The sequence below is a fragment of the Mustela lutreola genome, chromosome 5, assembly GCF_030435805.1.
Source record: "Mustela lutreola isolate mMusLut2 chromosome 5, mMusLut2.pri, whole genome shotgun sequence".
NCBI lineage: Eukaryota > Metazoa > Chordata > Mammalia > Carnivora > Mustelidae > Mustela > Mustela lutreola.
The window spans coordinates 34340492-34363982 of record NC_081294.1 but is presented as its reverse complement, the minus strand read 5'-3'; the positions used below and the strand labels follow the sequence as shown (position 1 = coordinate 34363982).

Here is a 23491-nt window from a genome sequence, read left to right as displayed (position 1 = left end):
AGGGAGAGAGAGCATGAGAGGACAAGTGGTGGAGAGGGAGAAGTAGGCTTCCCACTGAGCAGGAAGCTCAATGCAGGACTTGATCCCAAGGTCATGACCTGAGGTGCCCTGAGAGAGAGAGAATTTAAAGCAGGCTCCACACCCACATGGAGCCCAACACAAGACTCGATCTCACAACCCTGAGATCATGACCTGAGCCAAAATGAAGAGTCAGACGCTTAACTGACTGAGCCATTCAGGTGCCCCTGAATTTATTAGTTCTGAGAGTTTTTTTGGTGGAGTCTTCAGGATCTTTTGTGTATATTATCATGGCATCTACAAATAGAAACAGTTTTACTTTTCTGATTTGGATGCCTTTTCTTTCATTTTTGCCTAATTGCTCAGGTTAGGACAGTATGTTGAATAAGAGTGGCGATAGTAGGCATCCTTATCTTATTCCTGATCTTAGAGGAAAAGTTTTCAATTTTTTACCACTGAGTATGTTAGCTCTAGGCTAGTCATACATGGCCTTTATTATCATGAGGTAAGTTCCCTCTATACCCAGTTTGTTGAGAACTTTTCTGCATCTATTGAGATAATCAGATAATTTTTATCCATTCTGTTAATATGGTGTATCACATTGATTTTCATATGCTGAACCATCCTTACATTCGTAGAATAAATCTCACTTGATCATGGTGTATGATCATTTTAAGGTATTGTTGCATTCAATTTGCTAATATTTTATTGAGGACTTTTGCATCTATATTCAGCAGAGATATTGGCCTGTCATTTTTTAAAAATTATTTTTAAAGTAACCTCTACACCCAGTATGGGGCTTGAATACATGACCCTGAGATCAAGATCGTATACTTTTCTTTTTTTTTTTTTAAAGATTTATTTATTTATTTGACAGAGATCACAAGTAGGCAGAGAGGCAGGCAGAGAGAGAGGAGGAAGCAGGCTCCCTGCTGAGCAGAGAGCCCGATGTGGGGCTCGATCCCAGGACCCTGGGATCATGACCTGAGCTGAAAGCAGAGGCTTTAACCCACTGAGCCACCCAGACGCCCCAAGATCGTATACTTTTCTGAGTCAGCCAGGCACCCCTGTAATTTTTTCTTGTAGTGTTTTTATCTGGTTTTGGTTGTTAGGGTAATGCTGGACTTGTAAAATGAGTTTGGACATATCCCTTCCTCTTGTATTTTTGGAAGACTTTGAGAAGGATTAATATTCTTATTAAATATTTGTTGGGGGCCGCCTGGGTGGCTCAGTGGGTTAAGCTGCTGCCTTCGGCTCAGGTCATGATCTCAGGGTCCTGGGATTGAGTCCCACATTGGGCTCTCTGCTCAGCAGGGGGCCTGCTTCCCTTCCTCTCTCTCTGCCTGCCTCTCTGCCTACTTGTGATCTCTCTCTGTCAAATAAATAAAAGTCTTTAAAAAAAAAAAAATGTTTGTTGGAATTCACCTGTGAAACCAACTGGTCCTGGGCTCTTATTTGTTGGGAGGTTTTAGATTACTGATTCAATTTCCTTATTAGTGATTGGCCTGTTCAGATTTTCTATTTTAAGATTCAGTCTTGGTAGGTTGTATGTTTCTAGGAATCTGTTTCTTCTAGGTTGTCCAATTTGTTGGAATATAATTTGACTCATTTTTCTTATGAAATCTTTTGTTCTGTACATTCCTACCCCATTCATCTAATTTCTTTTATCTTGTGATATTTCTGTAATCCTATTCAAATAATAAAGTAGCTCTGCATCAGAGGACAGGTTTCTTTCCACTCTGTATCATTCATTCATTCATTCATTCATTCATTCATTCATGCTGGTGAGGGGCAGAGGGAGAGAGAGAATCTTAAGCAGGTTCCATGCCCACTATCAGTGCCTGGGCCAGGGCTGGGGGGTGGGGCAGGTCAGTCAGTTAAGCGTCTGGCTCTTGATTTCGGCTCAGGTCATAATCTCCAGGTTATGAGATTGATCCCTGTATCAGGATCTGTGCTGGCATGGAGTCTGCTTAAGATTCTCTTTCCCTGTGCCCCTCCCCCACATCCCTCTCTTAAAAATTTTTTAAGAATACACTGCACAGATTATTTATATTCCTCACTGTTACTTTTATTCTTTTATTCCCGTATCACTCTTCACCTAAAGAAATGTTGAGATTTAGTTCTTTTATCTCCTATCACCAAACCTTTATTCAAATACATGTACTCTCTTTCCTTTCTTCCTCTCTTACATATGATCTTTAAGGGGTAGATCTTGATAAGTTCTGAAGTACCAGATCTATTATGAATCCTAGAGATCTTCCACACAGAGAAATAATATTTTAATATGAAGACCAGTCTTTCTGAAATTAAATGTACTTATATAAGAAAAATGTAGGGGAAAACTCCTTAACTAAGTGCTTAACTTAAGTGCTATTGGAGAACAGTGGTATCCTAAACCAGATTTCTAACAAAAAAAACAAACAGTCTTCTGATCATTATGAATCAAAATCTCCAGAAACCTTGCTGGAAGAAGTTAATGAAAAGAGAGTATCAGTGGCATTGAAAAAAACCTCTGAAATCCTTCAGGATATTGACTGTCTTCTATCAAGTTCTAAAAGATGAAAAATAATTATTATATACCTTAAGGATGTTGTTTCAAGTGACTAGTATAAAATTATTAGTAAGCCAAGAAATTATATGTATTACTTTTTTGCGATGTTATATATTTTGCAATTATATATATTATTTCTTTGCAATGATTATATGAAAAATGATATTTAACTTTGGAGGTTACCTAACTTGTAAATTTTAAAATATCTATAATGTGCTTTATTAATAAAGAACTGTGTTTTAGAATTTTGAACAATTTCCGATTTCAGATTTATGAGAACATTTTATAAAATTATAGTTGCTGTTTTATCTTATGGAACATTCACTATTAATCCTCAAGGTTTTTTTTTTTTCTTTTTAAATATGCAGAATCGTGTGCATTTGGTCATTTGCTATTCAACAGAACTACCAAAAGAGAATTTGATCTTTACATATGTATACACAATATTGCTTCAAGCTAAGAATCGAGCTCTTCAGCAAAGACTAAATTTTGTCTGAATTGTCTCATATTTTCATTTCTTTTGAACATCTGAAAAAATTTTATGCTATACAAGTGTGTGAAACTAAAATAGCTCATCAGAAATGCTGTTTATTGCAACCTAGTGCTGTTTATTGGGAAAACACAAAACCACACATCTAAAGGGACTTCAAGATTAGACCAATATAGCAGAAATGTTCTAATTAACTTCCGATTTCTAGAAAAGACCTGTTTCTTGACATGAAAGAAACAACAGGAAGCAAGGAGAAGAAGAACAAAGCAAGCAGAGCATAGATTAGGAGTGATAATGTCAATGATTTGAATGGGCACAATGTTCTCATGTTAGCTTTCTCACTCCGGGCTTCTTGCTACCTTCAGGTTTCAGCACAAATTACCATTTCTTTTGAAGGGCCTCCCCTACTTAGTCTCTATTACTCTAGTCTCTATTTATTACCTTTACAGCACATACTATAGCCATCCAACTTTTCTTTGTGGTCTAGATTCTCCACTAGAACTTGAGCTCCATAATGTCATTCTGTAGCCTCTTACCAAGCATAGTGTTTGGCACACAGAACATTCAGTATGTGTTGTATAAATCAATCAGTGCCTTTGGGCTTTAGGGTGACTACAGAGAAAATTGTGACAATTTCGTTGTTTTGGCTGAAGGAAGCCATCCATGTTTTCTTCCATAGTTCTAGAAAGCTTAGAGTTTAAGACATGTACAATGCTGCCAAAAAGGCAATGTGAAATTGTTACAGCATTCAGACAGACAAACTGTCCTTAACATGACTAAAAGCACCCCATATTATAGTTAATGTATTCTTTTTAATTAGCTTTTAAACAATTTAGGTTAAAATATCTATCATTTTCCATCTCAGTTGAGTCTTTTCCACTGGCTAAAGGCCAAGGGTGTGACAAGCAATGAAAAGTTCTATCACTGAGAAACTGAGCCATACTTTAGGGTTCTGAGAGGCAGGCCTAGGAGTGTGCTTGAAATGAGTATCTCACTTTTTACTACAAAATTGTCTTTCAACTGTAAAATATATTCTCACTACTGCCCTGCTTTCCCTCTCACCCTTATTTTGAAAAACCGTAAGTAGGAAGAAGAAAAGCAATGCACATTTTAGAAACTATTCTTTTGCACCAGTGCTTCCTAGAGCCAAGGCCAAGCTAGACATCTTGGTGCACTCAGGCAGGAAGGCAGGTGGGACCTGGCCATACTCCCATTAAGAAGCTGCACTTCAGGCTGCGTGGGTGGCTCAGTGGGTTAAGCCTCTGTCTTCAACTCAGGTCATGATCTCAGGGTCCTGGGATCGAGTCCTGTATCAGGCTCTGCTAGGCAGGGAGCCTGCTTCCTCCTCTTTCTCTCTGCTTGCCTCTCTGCCTACTTGTGATCTCTGTCAAATAAATAAAACATTTTTTTTTAAAGCTGCATTTTAAGGCCGGCTAATAGGCCAAGTTACCTTTTATGCAGTTTTTTTTTTTTTCTTTTCCCCAACTCCTGTGCGTTTAGTAGTCATGATTAAATGGTCCAGCCCTGTCACTGCCGCCGCAATAAAGTGTAGCCCCCACCGTCCGCCCACAAACTGGCAAAGAATAATTATCAAGAAATCCCCAAGGCGGCGTTGGAGCGCTGCTAAGGAGCGGCGGATCTGCAAGACCGCGGGGTCCCTCCGTCTCGTGAAAAACTCCGGCGCCCAACCTCAAAGACCCAGTACAGGAAGCAGGAAATTCCTCTCCCCGTTCCAGACCCAAGATGGCCCTTGGCTCCTAGCTCTAGCGTCTGGGTATAGGGCCCGAGCATGCGACATTAGGTGAGGTTACTTCTCCGTCCCCAGCCGCCAGTAAGATGGGTTGTGGATATGTCGGCGGCTAAGTCTGGGGCACGGCGCCGGCAAAGCCAAGAAGAAATGCCCAGGTTTGATAGAGGAAGCCAACAAGGCACTCTGCCTTATTCCACTGTCCCAAAGTTTTCCTTATGGGGCACAACGGGGAAGAACTCGTAGCAGCCATCACCAGCTACAAAGAACACCGACCTATCGGTTCCCGTCCGTTAGGAATGGGGCTAGTATCCCGGCGTCCTCTCGGCCGACGCTTGGGGGCTGGAGCCGCTCTGGCCGGAGGCCGGCGTCTCTATGGTGTCGGCCGAGGGGCGGGTAAAGGGGCGGAGCCGCCGTTCGCGCTGCGGGCTGCCGGGTGGAAAGCCGAAGGTGGGCGCGGCAGAGCTCCGGGAGGGTCCGGGTGGGAGGGGGACTGAGCGGACTCCGCGAAGCTGCGTCCTGAGGTGGGAAGCCGTAGCTCCTGGTTCCGGATGGGGAGGGCGTCAGGGGCGGCGAACGCGCGGGGCCCGAGAGCCAGCGGGGTGTGCTGGACGTTCGGCACTGTCCGGCGATGCCGGGATGTGCGCGAAGCCCCGGCGTCTTCCTTGGGCTTCGTGGAGCCTTCGAGATTCCACAGGCACCCAGTCCTCGCCTAGGCTCTGTGTCCCTGGCGTGTCCCTGGCGTGTCCCTGGCCCAGAGAGGGCTGACGGGGGTCTTGCAGGAGCTGCCCATTGCCCTCTAACAGGCACGAGAGTCCCACGCGCCCCGGGTCCCTGGAGGCGTGAATACTCTAAGTGTGACAGAGTAGTACCTTGCTTGCCTGGGAAATGCGGGGTTCCTCTGACGCCAGAGCTTCCTGCCCTCTTTTCTTAATCGGCATTTTAAAATTATTGCATCACACCAGCCTTGGGCAAGAATGATTTGGGAAATTTGCTGAGACTTGATATATGTTTAAATTGAGAATTGTATGTTTTATTCCTAATGGTACATGTAGGAACTAAACATCTTATATTCCGGCTAGAAAAAGTTTCTGTAAAACTGAGCAGGATTTGTGTTTCTGTCCTTTGCAAATTACTGCGTTATATTTGGCACCTGCTCTGGGTATTATAGAATTAAAAATTTGACTATATTAGGGGCGCCTGGCTGGCTCAGGCAGTGGTTTGTGTGACCCTTGATCTTGGGGTTGTGAGTTCAAGCCCCGCATTCGGTGTAGAGATTACTTTTAAAAATTAAAATTTAAAAAATTAAATATATTAACTTCTACAGCACTGGCATTGAAAAAGACATGTAAAGCAATACTGTAGGTAGTTAATCAGATTTTGAAGTGCTTTTACCTCAGGTTTTTGTAAATATTTGTGTGAGGGGCGAGTCAAGCAGGGGAATTTGGGGGGAATTTGTTTTGACAGAAATATTTGTCTAAGATTATTAACAAAGTGCACAGTCGTGTATAATTAAAGTAACTGGCTAATTACGTTTGTGGAATTGACGATTACTACTATGTATACTTAAAAGACCTCATCGTTGATGACATTCTACTATAATGGAATGCAGTGTAGCACTTTGACCGTTGTAGAAAGTGGCTGCATGTCATAAGGACCTGTTATGCTATTATGAGATAAGATGTCATCCCCAAAGTAGTTTTAGTTCATAAGCTGAGGGTTGCTTACCGGCTTACCCCCTGTTTTAATGCAATGAAATATTTATTAAATACCTTTAGCACATTAGATTTTATGCACGAGAGGCTTAAAAGAAAATTATAATTATTCTTGAGGGAACTACCCAACAAAAGTAAGTATGTAGACTAAACAAAGTTATTTTACAGTTTTTGAGGTTTCAGGGTCCATTCTGTTTGTAGGGGAGGGAAGGAAGTGGCAAAAAGAAGAAAAAGGTATGAAGAAAAATGGGTGTACTTGGGTGTCTTAGAGACAATAAATAAAGACAATACAATTATTAATGTTCTTTCTCCCCCCCTCAAATGTGTTTTTTCTTATCCTCAGAATCTAAGCCAAAGATGTTAAATCTATGCACTAATAGAGTGGAATAGATGTCAGAATTGTGTTTCTGGAACCACAATTATACCTTTATAAAAATGGAAAGAGTATTGTGTTAGATACCTACTACTATATAACAAGTCACCCCAAAACTTAGAGGCTTAAAACATTTAACGAACATTATCTCATTGTTTCTGTTGGCTCAGACTTTGCAAGGGCTTAGCTGGGTGTTTCCAGCCCAAAGGCCCACGCAGTTGGCATCCAGATGTTTGCAGGGCTCTGGGCACCTAAAAACTTGACTGTGGCTGAAGGATCTACTTCCATGTTTACTCATTAGCTTTTTGTTTCTCTCTTGTCAAGCAAACTGCTTTATACTTTCCATTTATAAGATGCATTTTGTGTTGCCCCATTAGGTGTATGTGTTCCTTTTCACAAAGCATGATATATTTTTATAAACAATAAGGTTTTCTTTTTCAGGTCACTAAATTGGGATCACCACTTAAGTACTTGAAGTGATCTTTTGATGTTTCACTTTGCTCGTAACATATCATAAGCTACCTCATTCTTTTAGAATCTGAACTTATGTTAAACACAAGGTTAGTAACATTTAAATATATTTTGGGGTGATAAAAATTGTTCCAAGAGTAAAAGAAGGTGGATGTCATGCAGCAGCTTTAGCGTGACATCATGCAATTTGCAGTTAAGTGGATAATGACCTCTTAATATTTGTTCCTTTCTGGGATAAGATTTGAACATAAATTTGTAATAAATACAGATTTGAGCATAGTTTGAATAGTTTTCTGTTGGGCTTTTGTGTAAGTGTGTCCAGCCTACATTCTTAGACCCATCCACCTGAATGGCCTTCTTTCTTCTTTGGGCTAAATTGTAGGCCACAGCTTACTGAAGGAGGGGAATGTTGCTACTAGTGTAGCACCTCTCCAGCGTGGTCATTAAGTGAGGTTTATATGTCCCAGTTCCCATCCAGCTAAGTGGATACTGGCATCTATCCTTGGTGCAAAGGGATATTTTATAAAACTTAAAATTATATGCACTGAACCTTTAAACTGGTTGACTAAATCCATGCAAGTTTCAAGAGTTTATTTTGTAAAGTAGAAGCAAATGATTCATAATTTATGGAACTGTAAATCCTGAGGTTTATAGAAAGGTTTCATGACTTGGAGGTATCTTTTGCATTTTTTCACTTTGGTCTTGTTTGAAAGTACATTGAAGTCACTCGTTTCCTCATCCTAGAAGAATCTGTACACTTTAGCCTAATCTTAGTGCTTTTCAGAACAATTTTCATTATTGCAAATGGCCAAGAATTTGAGGATTGTTGTAGACTCCGTTATCATTAATGAAACTGTTGTTCTGTGCAAAGCAAGTCTTCATAATATGAAAGAATGAAAGGAATCTATAAGTTTATTTCACCTGCAGATAGAGAAATCTTTGGTACAGACTTTACCTATGTCAACTAATACATAAATATAAAAATTATTTTTATATTATCAATTTGACTTATAAGAATTATATAAAAATTTTATTTTATTGATGTTATGTATTATTTTTATTAATAGATATTTATAATGTTATAAGTATATTTCTACTTTTCAAAAATTACACCTTTAAGGGACTGACTTTAGCATCCTGGTCTGAGTTATTTAATGACTTCTTACTAATTTCAGAGTAGCTCTATTTGTTTTGTGGTCATAATAGGAAGACATTGGAAATGTTTAGGGAATTATGGGCACCTGAGTGGCTCAGTTGTAAGTATCTGGCTCTTGGTTTTTGCTCAGGTTGTGATCTCAGGGTCATGAGATCCAGCCCTGCTTTGGAGCCCAGCATCTGGCTCCACACTGGGCTTGGAGCGACTTAAGATTTTCTCTCTCCCTCTCCATCTGCCACCTTCACCCTTGCCCTCCCCCTCACCCATCAACTCAGGTGTTCTCTTGCTCAAGCACTCTCTCTCTTGAAGAAAAAAGAAAAGAAAAGAAAAAATGTTTAGGGAATCCAAGAAAGGGGGAAAAAGTACTAATCATATGTAAGCCCATGGGTGAAATATAAACCAAGTCTATTGTTTTCTGTATTTTTAAAATGTGCAGTATATGTACATATTTTTAACAAAAATTAACATTTTACATATTTTATAGACTTCCTTTTAAATTTTAATATGTTGAGTATCTTTCTATGCCAGTAAAGATGGGAATAGTTATTATAGTTACTTTTTAATGGTTGCATAATTTTGTGGCATTTATTTCACTAGTCTCATCACTAGTGACTTTGTACATAACAGTTTCTAATTTTTCCTTATAATAATGCCATGCTAAATAGCCATATATAACTTTTTTATTTTTTTTGTATTTAAATCTGCCTATTTTGGGGTTGCCTGGGTAGCTCAGTCAGTTAGGCAGCTGCCTTCTGCTCCTGTGGTGATCCCAGGCTCCTGGGATCGGGCACCACATCAGGCTCCTTGCTCAGCGGGGAGCCTGCTTCTCCCTCTGCCTGCTGCTCCCTGTGCTTGTGCTCTCTCTCCCTCTCTTTCTGTCAAATAAATAGATTTTAAAACTTTTTCCAGAAAATAAACTAAGGATAATTTTGACCTCCTCTCTAAAAATCAACGTAGCTGAACTATATAAAAGTTTGTTTACAAATTCATGTAAATATCCCAAACTTGATAACTAAACTGATTACCAAAGCTATCAAATCATAGACATTTTCCAGGCAGCTAGTCAACAAAACTGATTCCTGTTCTTAATTTAATTAGGGAAATGTTCTATTAATATTGCAAAACTCTGGTCCATGTGGATGTGACATTTTAAAACCTAGAGTTGTTTTCTTTTTTTTTTTTTTTTAAGATTTTATTTATTTGACAGAGAGAGATCACAAGTAGGCAGAGAGGCAGGCAGAGAGAGAGGGGAAGCAGTCTCCCTGCTGAGCAGAGAGCCCGATGTGGGGCTCCATCCCAGGACTCTGGGATCACGACCCAAGCTGAAGGCAGAGGCTTCAACCCACTGAGCCACCCAGGAACCCCAAACCTAGAGTTTGATTAAACAGCTCTACTGTATTAAACTATGCATTGCAGGTTGAACCCATGATCCAATCTCAGTTTTCATCTGAGGATTGACTCTCTCCAGTACTACTTAGCAATTAAAGCCTAGCAGATTAACTACTAGCATGCACTCCTCTTCCTGTCCAGCATAGTATATTTGTGAGTATGCTGTTCTTATGTGACTGAAAGAAACAGATCCCACTTTCTACAATATGTGCCGAGAAGGCCAAATACTCTTTTCCAACCTCCCTTGCAGCTGGTCATTTGATGTAGGCTTAGCCAGTTGGACACATACCCTGCCCCCCTCTAAATATTATATGAAATCAAATAAGCAAATACTTGAGATTTTATTTATTTATTTGACAGACAGAGATCACAAGTAGGCAGAGAGGCAGGCAGAGAAAGAGGAAGGGAAGCAGGCTCCCTGCTGAGCAGAGAGCCCAATGCGATGCAGGGCTCTATCCCAGGACCCTGGAATCCTGACCTGAGACAAAGGCAGAAGCTTTAACCCAGTGAGCCACCAGGTGCCCCCAAATAAGCAAATACTGCCAACAGTATTCCAAGGCAGCAGCAGATAGCCCTGTCTGCACTGGTGCAGTGCCAGTGGTAATATCTGGTGACAGGTTAGGCAGTGGAAGCTGGGCTCAATGGTGGGGAGGTCTTCATGGGACAAGTTGTTGATGTCATTTTCACTGAGGCTCTTGAGGCATAGCACTGAAGCCTGGCAAATCTGTGATTTCCCAATTTCCTTTTTTTTTTTTTTTTTAAGATTTCATTTATTTCTTTGTCAGAGAGAGCACACAGGCAGGCAGAGTGCCAGGCAGAGGCAGAGAGAGAAGCAGGCTTCCTGCCAAGCAAGTAGCCTGATGGAGGACTCGATCCCAGCACCCCAGGATCATGACCTAAGCTGAAGGCAGTGGCTTAACTGAATGAGCCACCCAGGCATCCCTCCCAATATCCTTTTAATAAAGTGTTTTTGCATGTACTGTCCAAGTGTTTTGTTTTCCATGCACTTAAGAATCCTAACTGATACAGGATTGGAATTAAATAATAATTGTTCCTCTAATCGTTTAGTATTATATACACATTCCCCACCCCCCCCAACACACACACTGATTCGATTTCTGGTATTCACCTTTCAATACTTATGTTACTCTGCTTTTCCAAGTTTATTGTCATTAACTTTCCTCAATGAAGTTTAGAAACACCTTGTTAAGTTCCTAAAAGAAAAATCCCAGTATGATTTTATTTAGAATGATATTAAATTTATAGATTCCATTTGAGGAGAATAGCACCATCGATGTTGTCTTCTTAGTCAGTAAAATGGTCTGGGTGTCTTGTGCTAGTTAGGTTCCATTAAAGAAGCAGAACTACTTTTCCTGCCAAAGAGTGTGGGATTTATACAGGGATTAGACATTCTATAATTGCGGGGGCTGAGAAAGCAGTCTGGGCAGACTCCTGCCTCTGAGTCCGTTGTTGAGCCTGAAGTAGTTATAGACAGGTAGACAGGTAGACAGACACAGTCGAGAAGGGAAAGTGGATGTGAAGAAGAGCAAGGACCAAATGGAATCTGCATTGATACTGGGGGTGATCTACAGGAGAGGCTAGCACTCTTGACCCTGGGATTGCACATGCAGACCCAGGATTTGGAGAAGTTGAAGGAGCTGCAAGCCAGCCCGCTTCCCGTGCCAACAGGGTGAGCTAACAGATCATATGCAAGCTCCACATGCAATAAGACAGGAACTTCACAAGGAAGGGAATTTTGGAATCTGTGCTTTTAGCTAAGCTGAGCTGACATAGTACAATTGATTGATCTTTCTGTCCTTTAATACAGGTTTATTGTTTTCTTCATAAATATTTCTTGTTTAGTTTATCCCTTGGTATTTGGGTTTTTATTACCATTGTGAATATTCTTTCCCATTGATGATGGCTTGTCTGTTATAAAGATTAGTTTAGTATTTATCTTGAATTAGCCACCATTCACAACTTAAATTCTAATGATTTTCAATGGATTCTCTTGAATCAGCAGTCATTTTCACTTGCAAACTAATGTAATTATCTTTTTGTTGCTGGAAAGGTAATGATACATTTTCTTTCCCCCTCCCTCTTTTTTTCCTTGCTTCCTTACATGGAATGAAACTGCCAGAACAATATTCTAATAGCTATACGATTTCTTTTCTTTTTTTTTTTTTTTAAAGATTTTGTTTATTTGACAGACAGAGATCACAAGTAGACAGAGAGGCAGGCAGAGAGAGAGAGAGGGAAGCAGGCTCACTGGCGAGCAAAGAGCCCGATGCGGGACCCGATCCCAGGACCCTGAGATCATGACCTGAGCCGAAGGCAGCGGCTTAACCCACTGAGCCACCCAGGTGCCCTAATAGCTATACTATTTCTAAATTTAAGGTAATTGTCTCTTGGTTTTCATCATTTTAGTTTCTAGTAAACTAGTGTTTCCTCAATGTTTAGTGAATATAGAAATTACTTGGTATTCATACTTGCTAAAAATGCAGATCCCAGGAATGGACATTACATTTTGCTGAATACCTTTAAAAGTATTTAATATGCAGTTCCTGCTGGATAACAGATCCAGTGTATGAAGATTTTTCATGAAGTCATTCAACACTTATTGAGCACTTAGTTTGCATAAAAGGTATAGTAGTGAACAAACTTGACTGAGTCCTTGCTCTCTGAACTTTTGTTTTCCTTCCTAAAATGTGTATAGAGCATAAATACTTGAACCAAGTCTTTTGGCTCTAAAGGTATTATTTGAACCATCATTTAAGCTTAGTTTCTTTGAGCCAACTAGGCCACTCTATTTTTCTTTTTATCCAGTTTAAAAGTGATGAATCGTATTGCACTGTGGTCAGAGAATTTGGTCTGAACAGTTCCAGTTTTTAGATTGTATTAAAGTTTTTCTTACAGATGAGTAAATGAGTAGTTAGCTTTTGTAAGTGTTTCATAGACATTTGGAATGTGTTTTCTGTGTAAAATATGTAATTTTAGACCTGCATATGAAATCAAACTTGTAATTAAATATTATTTAGACTATCTATACCTATTTTTGGCTACTTGGTATATTTTACATATTTTACTGCTTAGCAGTTTGTCATGTAAACATCTTCTTTTTTTGAAGGTTCTATTTATTTATTTTTAGAGAGAGAACAAAAGTGCAAGAGAGAGCAGGTGCAGGGGGAGGGACAGAGGGAAAGGGAGAAAGATTTTCAAGGAGACTCCACTGTGAGCATGGAATCTGACTCAGGGCTGGATCCCAAAACCCTGAGTTCATGACCTGAGCTGAAATCAGGAGTCAGACGCTTAACCAACTGAGCCACCCAAGTGCCCTGTAAGCATCTAACTTTACTATGACTTGAATATTTTACCCCTTTTATCCCACTAAGTCTTTTGCCATGAATTTTGTATTTGATATTAATATTATCATGGCTGCTTTATTTGGCTTCTATATTCTAGATATATATTTTTTCATCTCTTGATTTTGTATATTGTTGAGACTTTTTGTTTGAGATATTTTCTTATGAACAATAACTTGGATGTTTCCTTTTGTCCCAATATGTTTCTTTATAGATAAATTTAATACGTTCACATTTATTGTGGTATTTGTGTTTGATGTTTGGTCCCTTTTGCTTTTTTGGGAGGGTTGGGGTGACAGTAAAGTCTTTTTTTTTTCCTTTTCTGTTTTGCTGTACTGATCAAGTTTTCTTTATTCCTCTTCTTTCTCCCTAGTAATTTAGAAGTCTGTTCCTCCATTCCTTTCCCCCCAGAAATTGTATATAGCTGTTATAATTTATAAGGCAAAACTATTGTAATTCATGACTGTCACAGAGGTGTCGTAATTTAATTTAGGTAGAATCCTAGAGTCATGATCCTTTTCTTTCAGAGGTTTATTAATGTTGCCCTACGGTATTTTTGGCATTTATTTTTGGTATTAATCACATGCTGTTTTTGCAGATAACCTTTTTGGGTGAAGAGGGGCATGATCTCTATAAACTCTTGTTTTCAGAGTGCTCCTTTTACATGAAAGCCTGCTGTTGTTATTGATAATAAAGTATATACACACACATACATATATATATATATTTAAAGATTTTATTTATTTATTTGACAGAGATCACAAGTAGGCAGAGAGGCATGCGGGGGTGGGGGGAAGCAGACTCCCTGCTGAGCAGAGCACCTGATGTGGGGTTTGATTCCAGGACCTTGGGATCATGACCTGTGCAGAAGGCAGAGGCTTTAACACACTGAGCCACCCAGGCACCCCTCTTTTCATTCTCTTAACATAGTCTTTCAAAGAGCAGATATTCTTAATTTTGATGAAGTTCAGTTTATCGATTTTTAAAAAACAGATCGAACTTTTGATGTTGTTTCTGAAAGTTCTGCACAGTCTAAGGACCCAAAAATATTCTCTTTCCTTCCAAAATTTTTATAATTTTATGTTTTATCTTAAAACTTGTGATCCATTTTGTCTTAATAAATGTATACTGGAGTAAGTATGGTTTGAGGTTCATTATTTTTGTATATGGATATCCTCTTGTTCCAGCACCATTTAGTGAAAGGACCATCTTTTCTCTATTTACTTGCTTTTGCATGTGTGGACCTAATTCTTTTTTTTTAATTTCTTTTTAAAATTTATAATTATGATTATTAAATAGGCTTGATAACCAGTGTGGAGCCAAACACAGGGCTTGAACTCACAATCCTGAGATTAAGACCTGAGCTGAGATCAAGAGTCAAGTGTTCAACCAACTGAGCTGCCCAGGATCTATTTCTGATCCCACTTTCTTTTTTTTTTTTTTTTTTTTTTTTAAAGATTTTATTTATTTATCAGAGAGAGAGAGAGCGAGCACAGGCAGACAGAGGCAGAGGGAGAAGCAGGCTCCCTGCCGAGCAAGGAGGCCGATGCGGGACTCGATCCCAGGATGCTGGGATCATGACCTTAGCCGAAGGCAGCTGCTTAACCAACTGAGCCACCCAGGCGTCCCCTGATCCCACTTTCCATTTCCATCCTGTTCCATTGCTCTATTTGTCCGCCCTTATACCAACACTGCATTGTCATAATTACTGCAGCTATGTAAGACTTGAAGTCAGATGGTGTAAGTCCTTCAACTTAGTTCATCTTTTTCCAAGTTGTTTTCCTGTTCTAGGTTTTTTGTGTTCCCCTACAAAATGAGCTATGGGTAGTTTTTAATTATGAAATGGTAATTGAATAATTCTTAATACATCATTTAGTTATTCTTTAGTTGCAGAATTAAAACAGTACAAAACAAAAACTTCAGGTATCACATAATATTGATAACTTTAACTGGACAAATGATTTCAGTATTCTATGCCAGTTAACTACTCAGCACAGAATTATGATTACCTTTTTACCAATTGAAGTTCTGTGGTTAGAGGCAACAAAAGAAAAAGGGATTTATTGGAAGAATGCTGGGTTAGGTCATAGAAGTAAACGGTAAGCTGTAAGAGCTAAGGCAGCTCTGAGAAACTTGAAGATTGAACCTGAGGAATTAATGTCCTTAGGTTCTTTTTTTTTTTTAGGCTGCTCTACGTAGTGGAATCCAGGTCTGTAAGAAGAGAAAATTCTAGAAGGAAATCTGATAAGTCCAGCCTGGATCACCTTAATGACCAGATTATTTATTACCAGTCTAATCACTACTAGAAAATGATGACTCATTAGTAATTGCTAACTAATTACTACTACTGATAAGAGAAACAGAGAATTCTAATCGACCAGCTCTAGAGTTTGGGTATTGTGATGAGCAGTTTTCCTTAAAAAAGGAGATGCTGTTTTCAGAAGTCTGGAAAATAGTTGCTGAGTACACAAACACAATAGTTGCCCACTACCATGTAGCACACATTACTGAGCAATAGAACTATTTGATGACCTCAAAGTTGTTGTTCCTATAAAGCTAACCTATTCTCTTTGGGCTGCATGGCATATTGTATATAACATGTAAAAGTACAATTTTGTTATATTTGAAAGCACTAGGAGAGTAGTCTTAGATGTTCTCACCACATGCACAAAAAGGTAACTATGTAAGATCATGGAAATGTTAACTAACCTTATTGCGGTCATCATTTGACAACATGTTTGTATATGAAACCATCACAGTGTACATGTTAAACTTAGTAAGTGTTCTCTATTAATTATATCTCAGTGAAGCTGAGAAAAATAAAGTGAGATTACTGATAACTGTTTAAAAACAAGAAATAACAGTTTTTACAGCTTGGTTTTCTTTTTCTTTTCTTTTTTTTTTTTTAAGATTTTATTTATTTTATTTGACAGAGATCACAAGTAGGCAGAGAGGCAGGCAGAGAGAGTGGGGGAAGCAGGCTCCCCGCTGAACAGAGAGCCTGATGTGGGGATCAGTCCCAGGACCCTGAGATCATGACCTGAGCCGAAGGCAGAGGCTTAACCCACTGAGCCACCCAGGCACCCCACAGCTTGGTTTTGTATTTGTGAAATTATTGCTGAGACTGTTTTGTTTAAATGTTTCATGGCATTAAGCTTTGCGTGGTAGTGGTATCGTAGCCAATGAGGTTTATCCAAGGTGTGATTATTGCTTATTGAAATGTTATACGCATTAACATTTTCTTCTTTGTTCTATTTTAGGGTGACTGGGAATGTAAATAAGAATAAGCTGTTTGTTTCCTGATGGCTTTTAGTATATACTGACATACTGTCTGTGATGGCGTCTGAGGCTGAGAAGACCCATGCTTTACTCCAGTCTTGCAGCACAGAGTCTCTTATTTCCAGCCTTGGTCTGGGGATGTTTTGCCTAGTAGCCGACAGACTTCTTCAGTTTTCCATAATTCAGCAAAATGACTGGCTTCGAGCCCTCTCGGATAACGCCATACATTGTGTGATTGGCATGTGGTTGTGGGCAATCGTCATTGGCGTCAAGAAGACAACTGACTTTGGAGAAATCATTTTAGCTGGATTTTTAGCCTCTGTTATTGATGTAGACCACTTTTTTCTAGCTGGATCTTTATCTTTAAAGGTAAGAAACATATATGTTTAATATTTCTGGTCTTTAATTTCTTTAGCACCTTTATATTGATCTTCATAGCATCCTTTTAGAGCTAGAGAAGATTATCCTTATTTTAAAATAAGGAAGCCCATTCATCCAGTTGTTTTTTTTGAGTACTTAGTACTTCCCTGAAGGCAAACACAGACATATCACTAATCAAGTCATTGGCATCACCAAGTGCCAAGGATGCATACAGAGCTAAGGACTCAGTAAATGGACCTGGGAAGTTCTGTGCTGACTTTACAGAGGATGGTACATAGCCAAGTCTTAAAGGACACATTAATCAACTAGCTTAAAGTAATGGGGATCATTCTCAGGGCTCTCCTGGGTCTTTTTTCACTGTTCTTTCTTCAGGACCACACTTATAATTTCCCCCTTATTCTTCATGTTTCACAGTTAGTATGTGGCTTCTTAGTGTTCCCTAACAGGAGAAGAGCTTTAAGATGATTCTTAGTCCTGGAGAATGACTTCAGTGGATTCATTCCCCAGTCCCTTGAGGGGCCAAAGGTGTGCATTTCCATGGGCTGATTAGGGCACAGTCCCTGGTGGAGAACGTTGATGAGTTTCGATGAGGTGTTTAGCTATCCAGTGACCTGTTGGCTTTGCAAATGAACTAAGCCTGAAATACAGTTCAGATAATATTCTCTAAGTGTCAACAGATTTTCCTACCTTTTCTGTGTTTATGATCTGTAAACACTCACAGAGCAAGGACTTTGCTTTATTCACCACTGGCCTGGAACAGTGCCTGGCTCATCTAGTAGGCATTCAGTAGATACTTGTTGAATGAATGAGAAATGATCATTTCTTCCTTTTAGGTGTCACATACCAGGTATTTCTCAGATGTTGTCTTACTTATTAAAAAACTTAATCAGTAAGGAATCAGTAATTCCTGATTAAAGACAAATTAATAACATGTATTTGAGATTGGAATCAGAAGACGTGAGTTTGAATTCTAGTACTTGGTGTTAGCAGAGCGCTTTCTTCTTTAAGTCTCAATGTCCTCATCTGTAAAGTGTGGGTTCTGTCATTGCTTACCTCACAGGGCACTCATGTGTGTTAAATGGGCATGTTAACAGACAGACCCCGACAAATAGTTCACAGTCAATGTTAGTAGAGATTGGGATAAGCTATCACGCATCATAAAAAGTGTGGTTCATAAATGCATTCATCTAGAACTTAGTGTAATTTAAAAAAAAACATTTAGGCTCCATACTGTATTTATTCTTTGATTCACTTAGAAGCAGTAGTGTTGAGAATATAAGCCAGAGAGACAAATTCAGTCTCCCCCTTACCCCCTGTACAACCTGGGGAAGCTACTTGGCCTCTGTGAGCCACAGCTTCCCCCTCTGTGAAATAATCCCTAACTCATACAACTGTTACAGGGATTAAATGAGATAGTGCATATTAGGGTAGCACAGTGCTGGTATTGATCCTTTTTTTTTTTTTTTTAAGATTTTATTTATTATTTATTTGACAGAGAGAGAAATCACAAGTAGGCGGAGAGTCAGGCAGAGAGAGAGAGAGAAGCAGGCTCCCGCTGAGCAAAGAGCCCGATGCGGGGCTCGATCCCAGGACACTGAGATCATGACCTGAGCCGAAGGCAGCGGCTTAATCCACTGAGCCACCCAGGTGCCCCGATCCTTTTTTTTTTTTTTTAATGAAATCTAAACATTTTTTCACATTAACCATAAGATTGTATGTGATCATTAGTAATAAATACCAAAACTAAAATAAGTATTTATTATACTAAGGTTTTTTTTGTTAAGATTTTATTTATTTATTTGACAGAGAGAGATCACAAGTAGGTGGGGAGGCAGGCAGAGAGAGAGGAAGGGAAGCAGGCTCCCCAGTGAGCAGAAAGCCTGATGTGGGGCTCAATCCCAGGACCCTGAGATCAGGGCATGAGCCAAAGGCAGAGGTTTTAACCCACTGAGCCACCCAGGCGCCCCAATGATACTAAGTTTTAAGTGTCTATTGTTCCTTCCATTTATCAGTGATCTATTTTTACTTCCTTGATTTTATGATCATGTCCTCTTCTTCTTTCATTTTTCATTATTTTTCTATGAATAAAAAATCTAGATTGAGATTTTACACATCAGACAACTAACAAATTTCTTGTTTCTTCTTTAGCATCTATTAATTTAAATAGACTTCACAAATGAAAATGTAAAGAGTCAGTGTAACTCCAAACATCCAGAACGTAACTTCAGCTTCAGACTGTTGCTCTCTTCCAAGTTAGGGCTTATCACAGGCTTCCTCGCCCTACCCTGCTGTTGAGGAGCCTGGTTCAGTGTGGCTGTGCAAGGAAAAACCAAGGTGGAGACAAGGTTGGAATAACAATATAGAAATGTGGGTGGTTCATGATCCCGGGGTCAGGGGATAGAGCCCCACATTGGGCTTCTTGCTCAGCGGGGAGCCTGCTTTTCCCTCTGCTGCTCGGTGTTTGTGCTCTCTCTCTCTCTCTGACAAATAAATAAATAAAATCTTAGGGAAAAAAACTAACAGTGCAGAAATGTTATGTGTTCTGCCAAAGTAGAAATAAAACAGCTAAAAATAGGGAGAAGGAAGAAGAATGTAGCATAAACTCTTTGATATTCAGTCAGTAGGTGAGAGTTAAAGACACTGGTTTAAGGATCATGTGACTGCACATGGTGGCAAGGTACAGTCTCTCTTTTTTTTAATTTTTTATATTTTATAAACATATAATATATTTTTATCCCCAGGGGTACAGGTCTGTGAATCGCCTGGTTTACACACTTCACAGCACTCACCATAGCACATACCCTCCCTAATGTCCATAACCCCACCCCCCTTCTCCCAACCCCCCTCCCCCCAGCAACCCTCAGTTTGTTTTGTGAGATTAAGAGTCACTTATGGTTTGTCTCCCTCCCAATCCCATCTTGTTTCATTTAGTCTCTTTAATAGACAGATGCCTTGTATTTTAATGGTGGGAAGTTATGCCTCTAGTTTTTTGTTGTTTGTTTTTTTTTTAATAAGGACCGATTTTTTTTTCTCCGCCTTTTCTTCTTTACCACCTAGTGTCCAAATGATTTCTCCCCCTTCATTTTTGCCATCCTCTCCCTCAGAACCAAGGCCTTTTAAAGCCTTGAATTATTCACACATTTAAGTCCTTGCTTTGTAGCCAGTGCTCTGATCAACTAGGACCCTTTCCAGTGTTTCTCTTTCCAGTGGTAATTATAGATCAGTCTTAGGTCCCTTCATCTTTCCTGGCTTGTGGTGGAAGTGTGAGAGAAAGTGCACTGATTTAGTCTGTATTTTAATACTTGAGAGTGTTTGAAGTTTTGGGCACCCTCTGACTTGTGTCTGTGCTGAGTGGGGTTTGGTATAGTTTTATTTGCCCTTGTCTGTAATGTTTTTGAGGATGTGTGGGGAGATTTGGTTTAGACAATCTTTTACCCTTAGCTTCCTTTTTTTTAATACACATATAATATATTTTTATCCCCAGGGGTACAGGTTTACACACTTCACAGCACTCACCAAAGCACATACCCTCCCCAATGTCCATAACCCCACCCCCCTTCGCACAACCCCCCTCCCCCCAGCAACCCTCAGTTTGTTTTGTGAGATTAAAAGTCACGTATGGTTTATCTCCCTCCCAATCCCATCTTGTTTCATTGATTCTTCTTCTATCCCCTTAACCCCCCATGTTTCTTAGCTTCCTTTTTATGTAAAAATTATCTTATTGAAAATTAGCCTTTAGAGTATGTGAGAACAAAACCTCACTCAAGAATCATTCAGGGATTAACCCTGAAATTTTCATTTGTTAAGTTATTGATTACATTTTTTATAATGGTTTAACATTTTTACTGGAGTTTAACTCAGCTTTATAATAATTTTTTAAAATAATAGACTCTTTCTAAATGTTGTAAGTGCATTCTGAAAATATTCAAGGCTAGTATAAAATGGTTACAACAAAAACATTTCCCTTTCATGTCTTTATTAATAGAAGAATATTTTATTCACTTGTGAGATTTTTTTTCAATGTTTAGAGGCCCCAGATAATTCCCTAAAACCAAATTTACACAAACCATACATTTGGTATATAAATTACATTTGTATTGTGACTTTTCTAAGCAAATAATAGGAAACATTACAAAATTAATCACCATGTTCTTGAGATCTTCAAAGAATTTCCCACTCACTTTTCTTTGCTTTATAAGTATTCAGAGGTGACACAGAAAATTTTTCCATTGTATTTCTAATAGACTCCTAGAAAATGTTTTAGAATATTAAGAAGCATCTACCAAATTTTGTTTGCCAAGAAGGAAATGATGCTAGCTACTGCTCTCCCCGGCAGGCTGCTTTGACTCTTCCACGAAGACCTTTTCTTCACTGCTCTACTGTCATTCCAGTTGTGGTTCTGACCCTGAGGTTTACTATGCACCTTTTCAAGCTCAAGGACTCATGGTGCTTTCTTCCCTGGATGTTATTTATATCCTGGACATCACATCATATCCGAGATGGAATTCGTCATGGCCTGTGGATATGCCCATTTGGAAAAACCTCTCCTTTGCCATTCTGGCTTTATGTTGTCATCACCTCCTCTTTACCTCACATCTGTTCATTCGTTATGTATTTCACAGGGACCAGACAAATGATGTCTTCAAAACATGGGATCCATATTGATGTCTGAGCTAACCGTATGCCAGGCTTCAAGAAGCAGATGGTTCTGATAATGACAATTAAGGGGAGCTAACACTATCAAGTGAATTTTTAACAGTATATTATATTAATTATTATAATTCCTGAATTTTCTTGCTCAGGAGGCATGTACACTTTTTAAAAAATTATATTAAATTATATATTTGTTGTAATTCTACTTCTTTCTTCTGTAACACACTAGTACAATATTAGAGTTTGATTTATCCCATGAGAGATTTTGTTTGTTTCTTCTGTTTACCTGGCTCTACTAATAGATCCTAGTAGATTCAGATCCTGTTAAGTTTTCGGTATGCATTTGAGGTAGTCCCTTTCAGGATGAAGAACAGATCAAATCATAGGGCTACTAATTTGCAAAAAGTCACATTTGTAGCCACATTTTCCTGAGATACTGCAACAGTGCAACAGCCAACATAAATGAGATCGTGCTAAGAAGTAGAGTGAACACTCCCATTTCTGTATTTCATGTCTGTTGGTCCTGATGATGGTGTGATTGGCCACATACTTCAGTGCGTTGCGATTACTGGCAGAATACTTATCCGCACCCTTGTGAGAAATCATTATAATACCCATACGAGATAGTAACGAACCGAAGATCTAGATGATTTTTTTCAGGAATCACTTTAGGAAATAATTATTGTAATATGTTGACTGTAGTAACATACTGCTCAAGTATTATTTTTTTAGTATCTTTGTCCAAAAATCTCATGTGTTACAGTTTTAACTGTTCTGAAAAAGTAACTAAATTTGACAAAATATTTGTTAAAAGCTAACAAAATATTGATACTTGGCTTATAACCATGTAATTTGAACCGACACAAAAAAGGACTTAACCAGTTTCTTCAAATGTAAAATCCTGAATGTGCCATTAAAATTGTTTTAGTTGCTGCCAATTTGTTTACACACTATTTTAAAGTATATCAGTTAAATAATTTTTAAAATACCTGCCTGATACTGAGAAACAAAACATGGGTTTTTCAAAATGAAGGATTTTAAGGAAATTTGGTTTTGCCTTCCTTCTTGCAGGTTGATCTCTTAAAAATGATGACCTTTATTAGAGAAAGAAAATTTAGTTGCTGTAAAATTTTACATTTTCAGTTTAATATTCCTTTGATATAAAAGTCAGTGTCCTAACAGCACTTGCTTTTTTTTTTTCAGTATCCTATGTACCATTTGCTGTCTTTAGATTTTCTTACACATTTGTGATTCCTAATGCTAGTGATTGTGTGCCTTATTCTCCGAGAGATGCTGAAGCAATGCCTTATCCAAAGCATATTTTTCTTATTTATTAAGTTAAACAGAGCTCTGTAAATTGTTGTAAAGGTTCACACTCTTTAGTTTTTCTTTTTGTTGTTAACCAATTAGTTGCAATCAATTATGTCTTAGAATCTATTAGATTGTAAATCTAATAGATCTTTCATGAGCAATGATTGTGTCAGTTTGTTTGGTATAATGAATATTATATAGTGGGGGCAAATTTGAATAAGGTAGCGATTTTTTAAGTATATAATTTCAGAAATCAATGGAAATAAAGCATATATCTTGTATCACCTTTTCTAAGTTATAAAACTCTACTTTGGTCTTTCTCCGTATCAAACCAGGAAATACCATTAAAATATAGGGCCTTATTTAAGAGTGTCACTCTGGCATTTTGGGGACTGTCCTCTAACTTTTTGTACTAGATGGGAATTCACTTTGCCCATGACTCCTTGCTCAAAACAATAACTACAGATTTTAAGTGTGGGTTTATCCTTGTTCCTTTCTCTACCGTCAGAAATGCTCCTTGTCCTCTAAATGGTCTATAACAGCTGTGGTTGTATCCTCTAGAAATAGAACAGCCAATTTCCCATGCCACCATTTT

At 38.7% G+C, this 23491-nt stretch overlaps 2 protein-coding genes and 1 non-coding gene across 10 annotated transcripts in view; all 3 read left to right on the top strand.

Annotated features, from left to right (window-relative positions):
* C5H5orf34 (chromosome 5 C5orf34 homolog) overlaps positions 1-3719 on the top strand; it is a 34655-nt gene extending 30936 nt beyond the window's left edge. For 2 of the 3 annotated variants that reach the window (XM_059173907.1, XM_059173909.1), the window contains one exon: positions 2387-3717. In XM_059173907.1, the coding sequence (XP_059029890.1) occupies positions 2387-2580 (194 nt within the window). In that variant the 3' untranslated portion in view covers positions 2581-3717. Of the gene's footprint in view, positions 1-2386 lie in introns of all 3 variants that reach the window. The other variant, XM_059173908.1, reaches the window with a different exon arrangement.
* A 954-nt stretch (positions 3720-4673) lies between these two features.
* Positions 4674-23199, top strand: TMEM267 (transmembrane protein 267). Of its 6 annotated transcripts, XM_059173926.1 has the most exons (5): positions 5176-5256; positions 7336-7454; positions 12121-12307; positions 16533-16920; positions 21269-23199. In XM_059173926.1, the coding sequence occupies exons 4-5, from the start codon at positions 16609-16611 to the stop codon at positions 21602-21604; spliced, it is 648 nt and encodes a 215-aa protein (XP_059029909.1). In that variant the 5' UTR covers positions 5176-5256; positions 7336-7454; positions 12121-12307; positions 16533-16608; the 3' UTR covers positions 21605-23199. The 6 variants fall into 6 exon arrangements, with proteins under 6 accessions (XP_059029908.1, XP_059029909.1, XP_059029905.1 ...); XM_059173925.1 differs by lacking the exons at positions 5176-5256; positions 12121-12307 and adding an exon at positions 4674-4860; XM_059173922.1 differs by lacking the exon at positions 12121-12307 and having other exon boundaries at positions 5177-5256.
* Positions 16426-16563, top strand: LOC131832797 (U4 spliceosomal RNA). The gene has a single exon (XR_009354163.1). It is a non-coding gene; the product is annotated as a U4 spliceosomal RNA (small nuclear RNA).
* Positions 23200-23491: the final 292 nt, after the last annotated feature.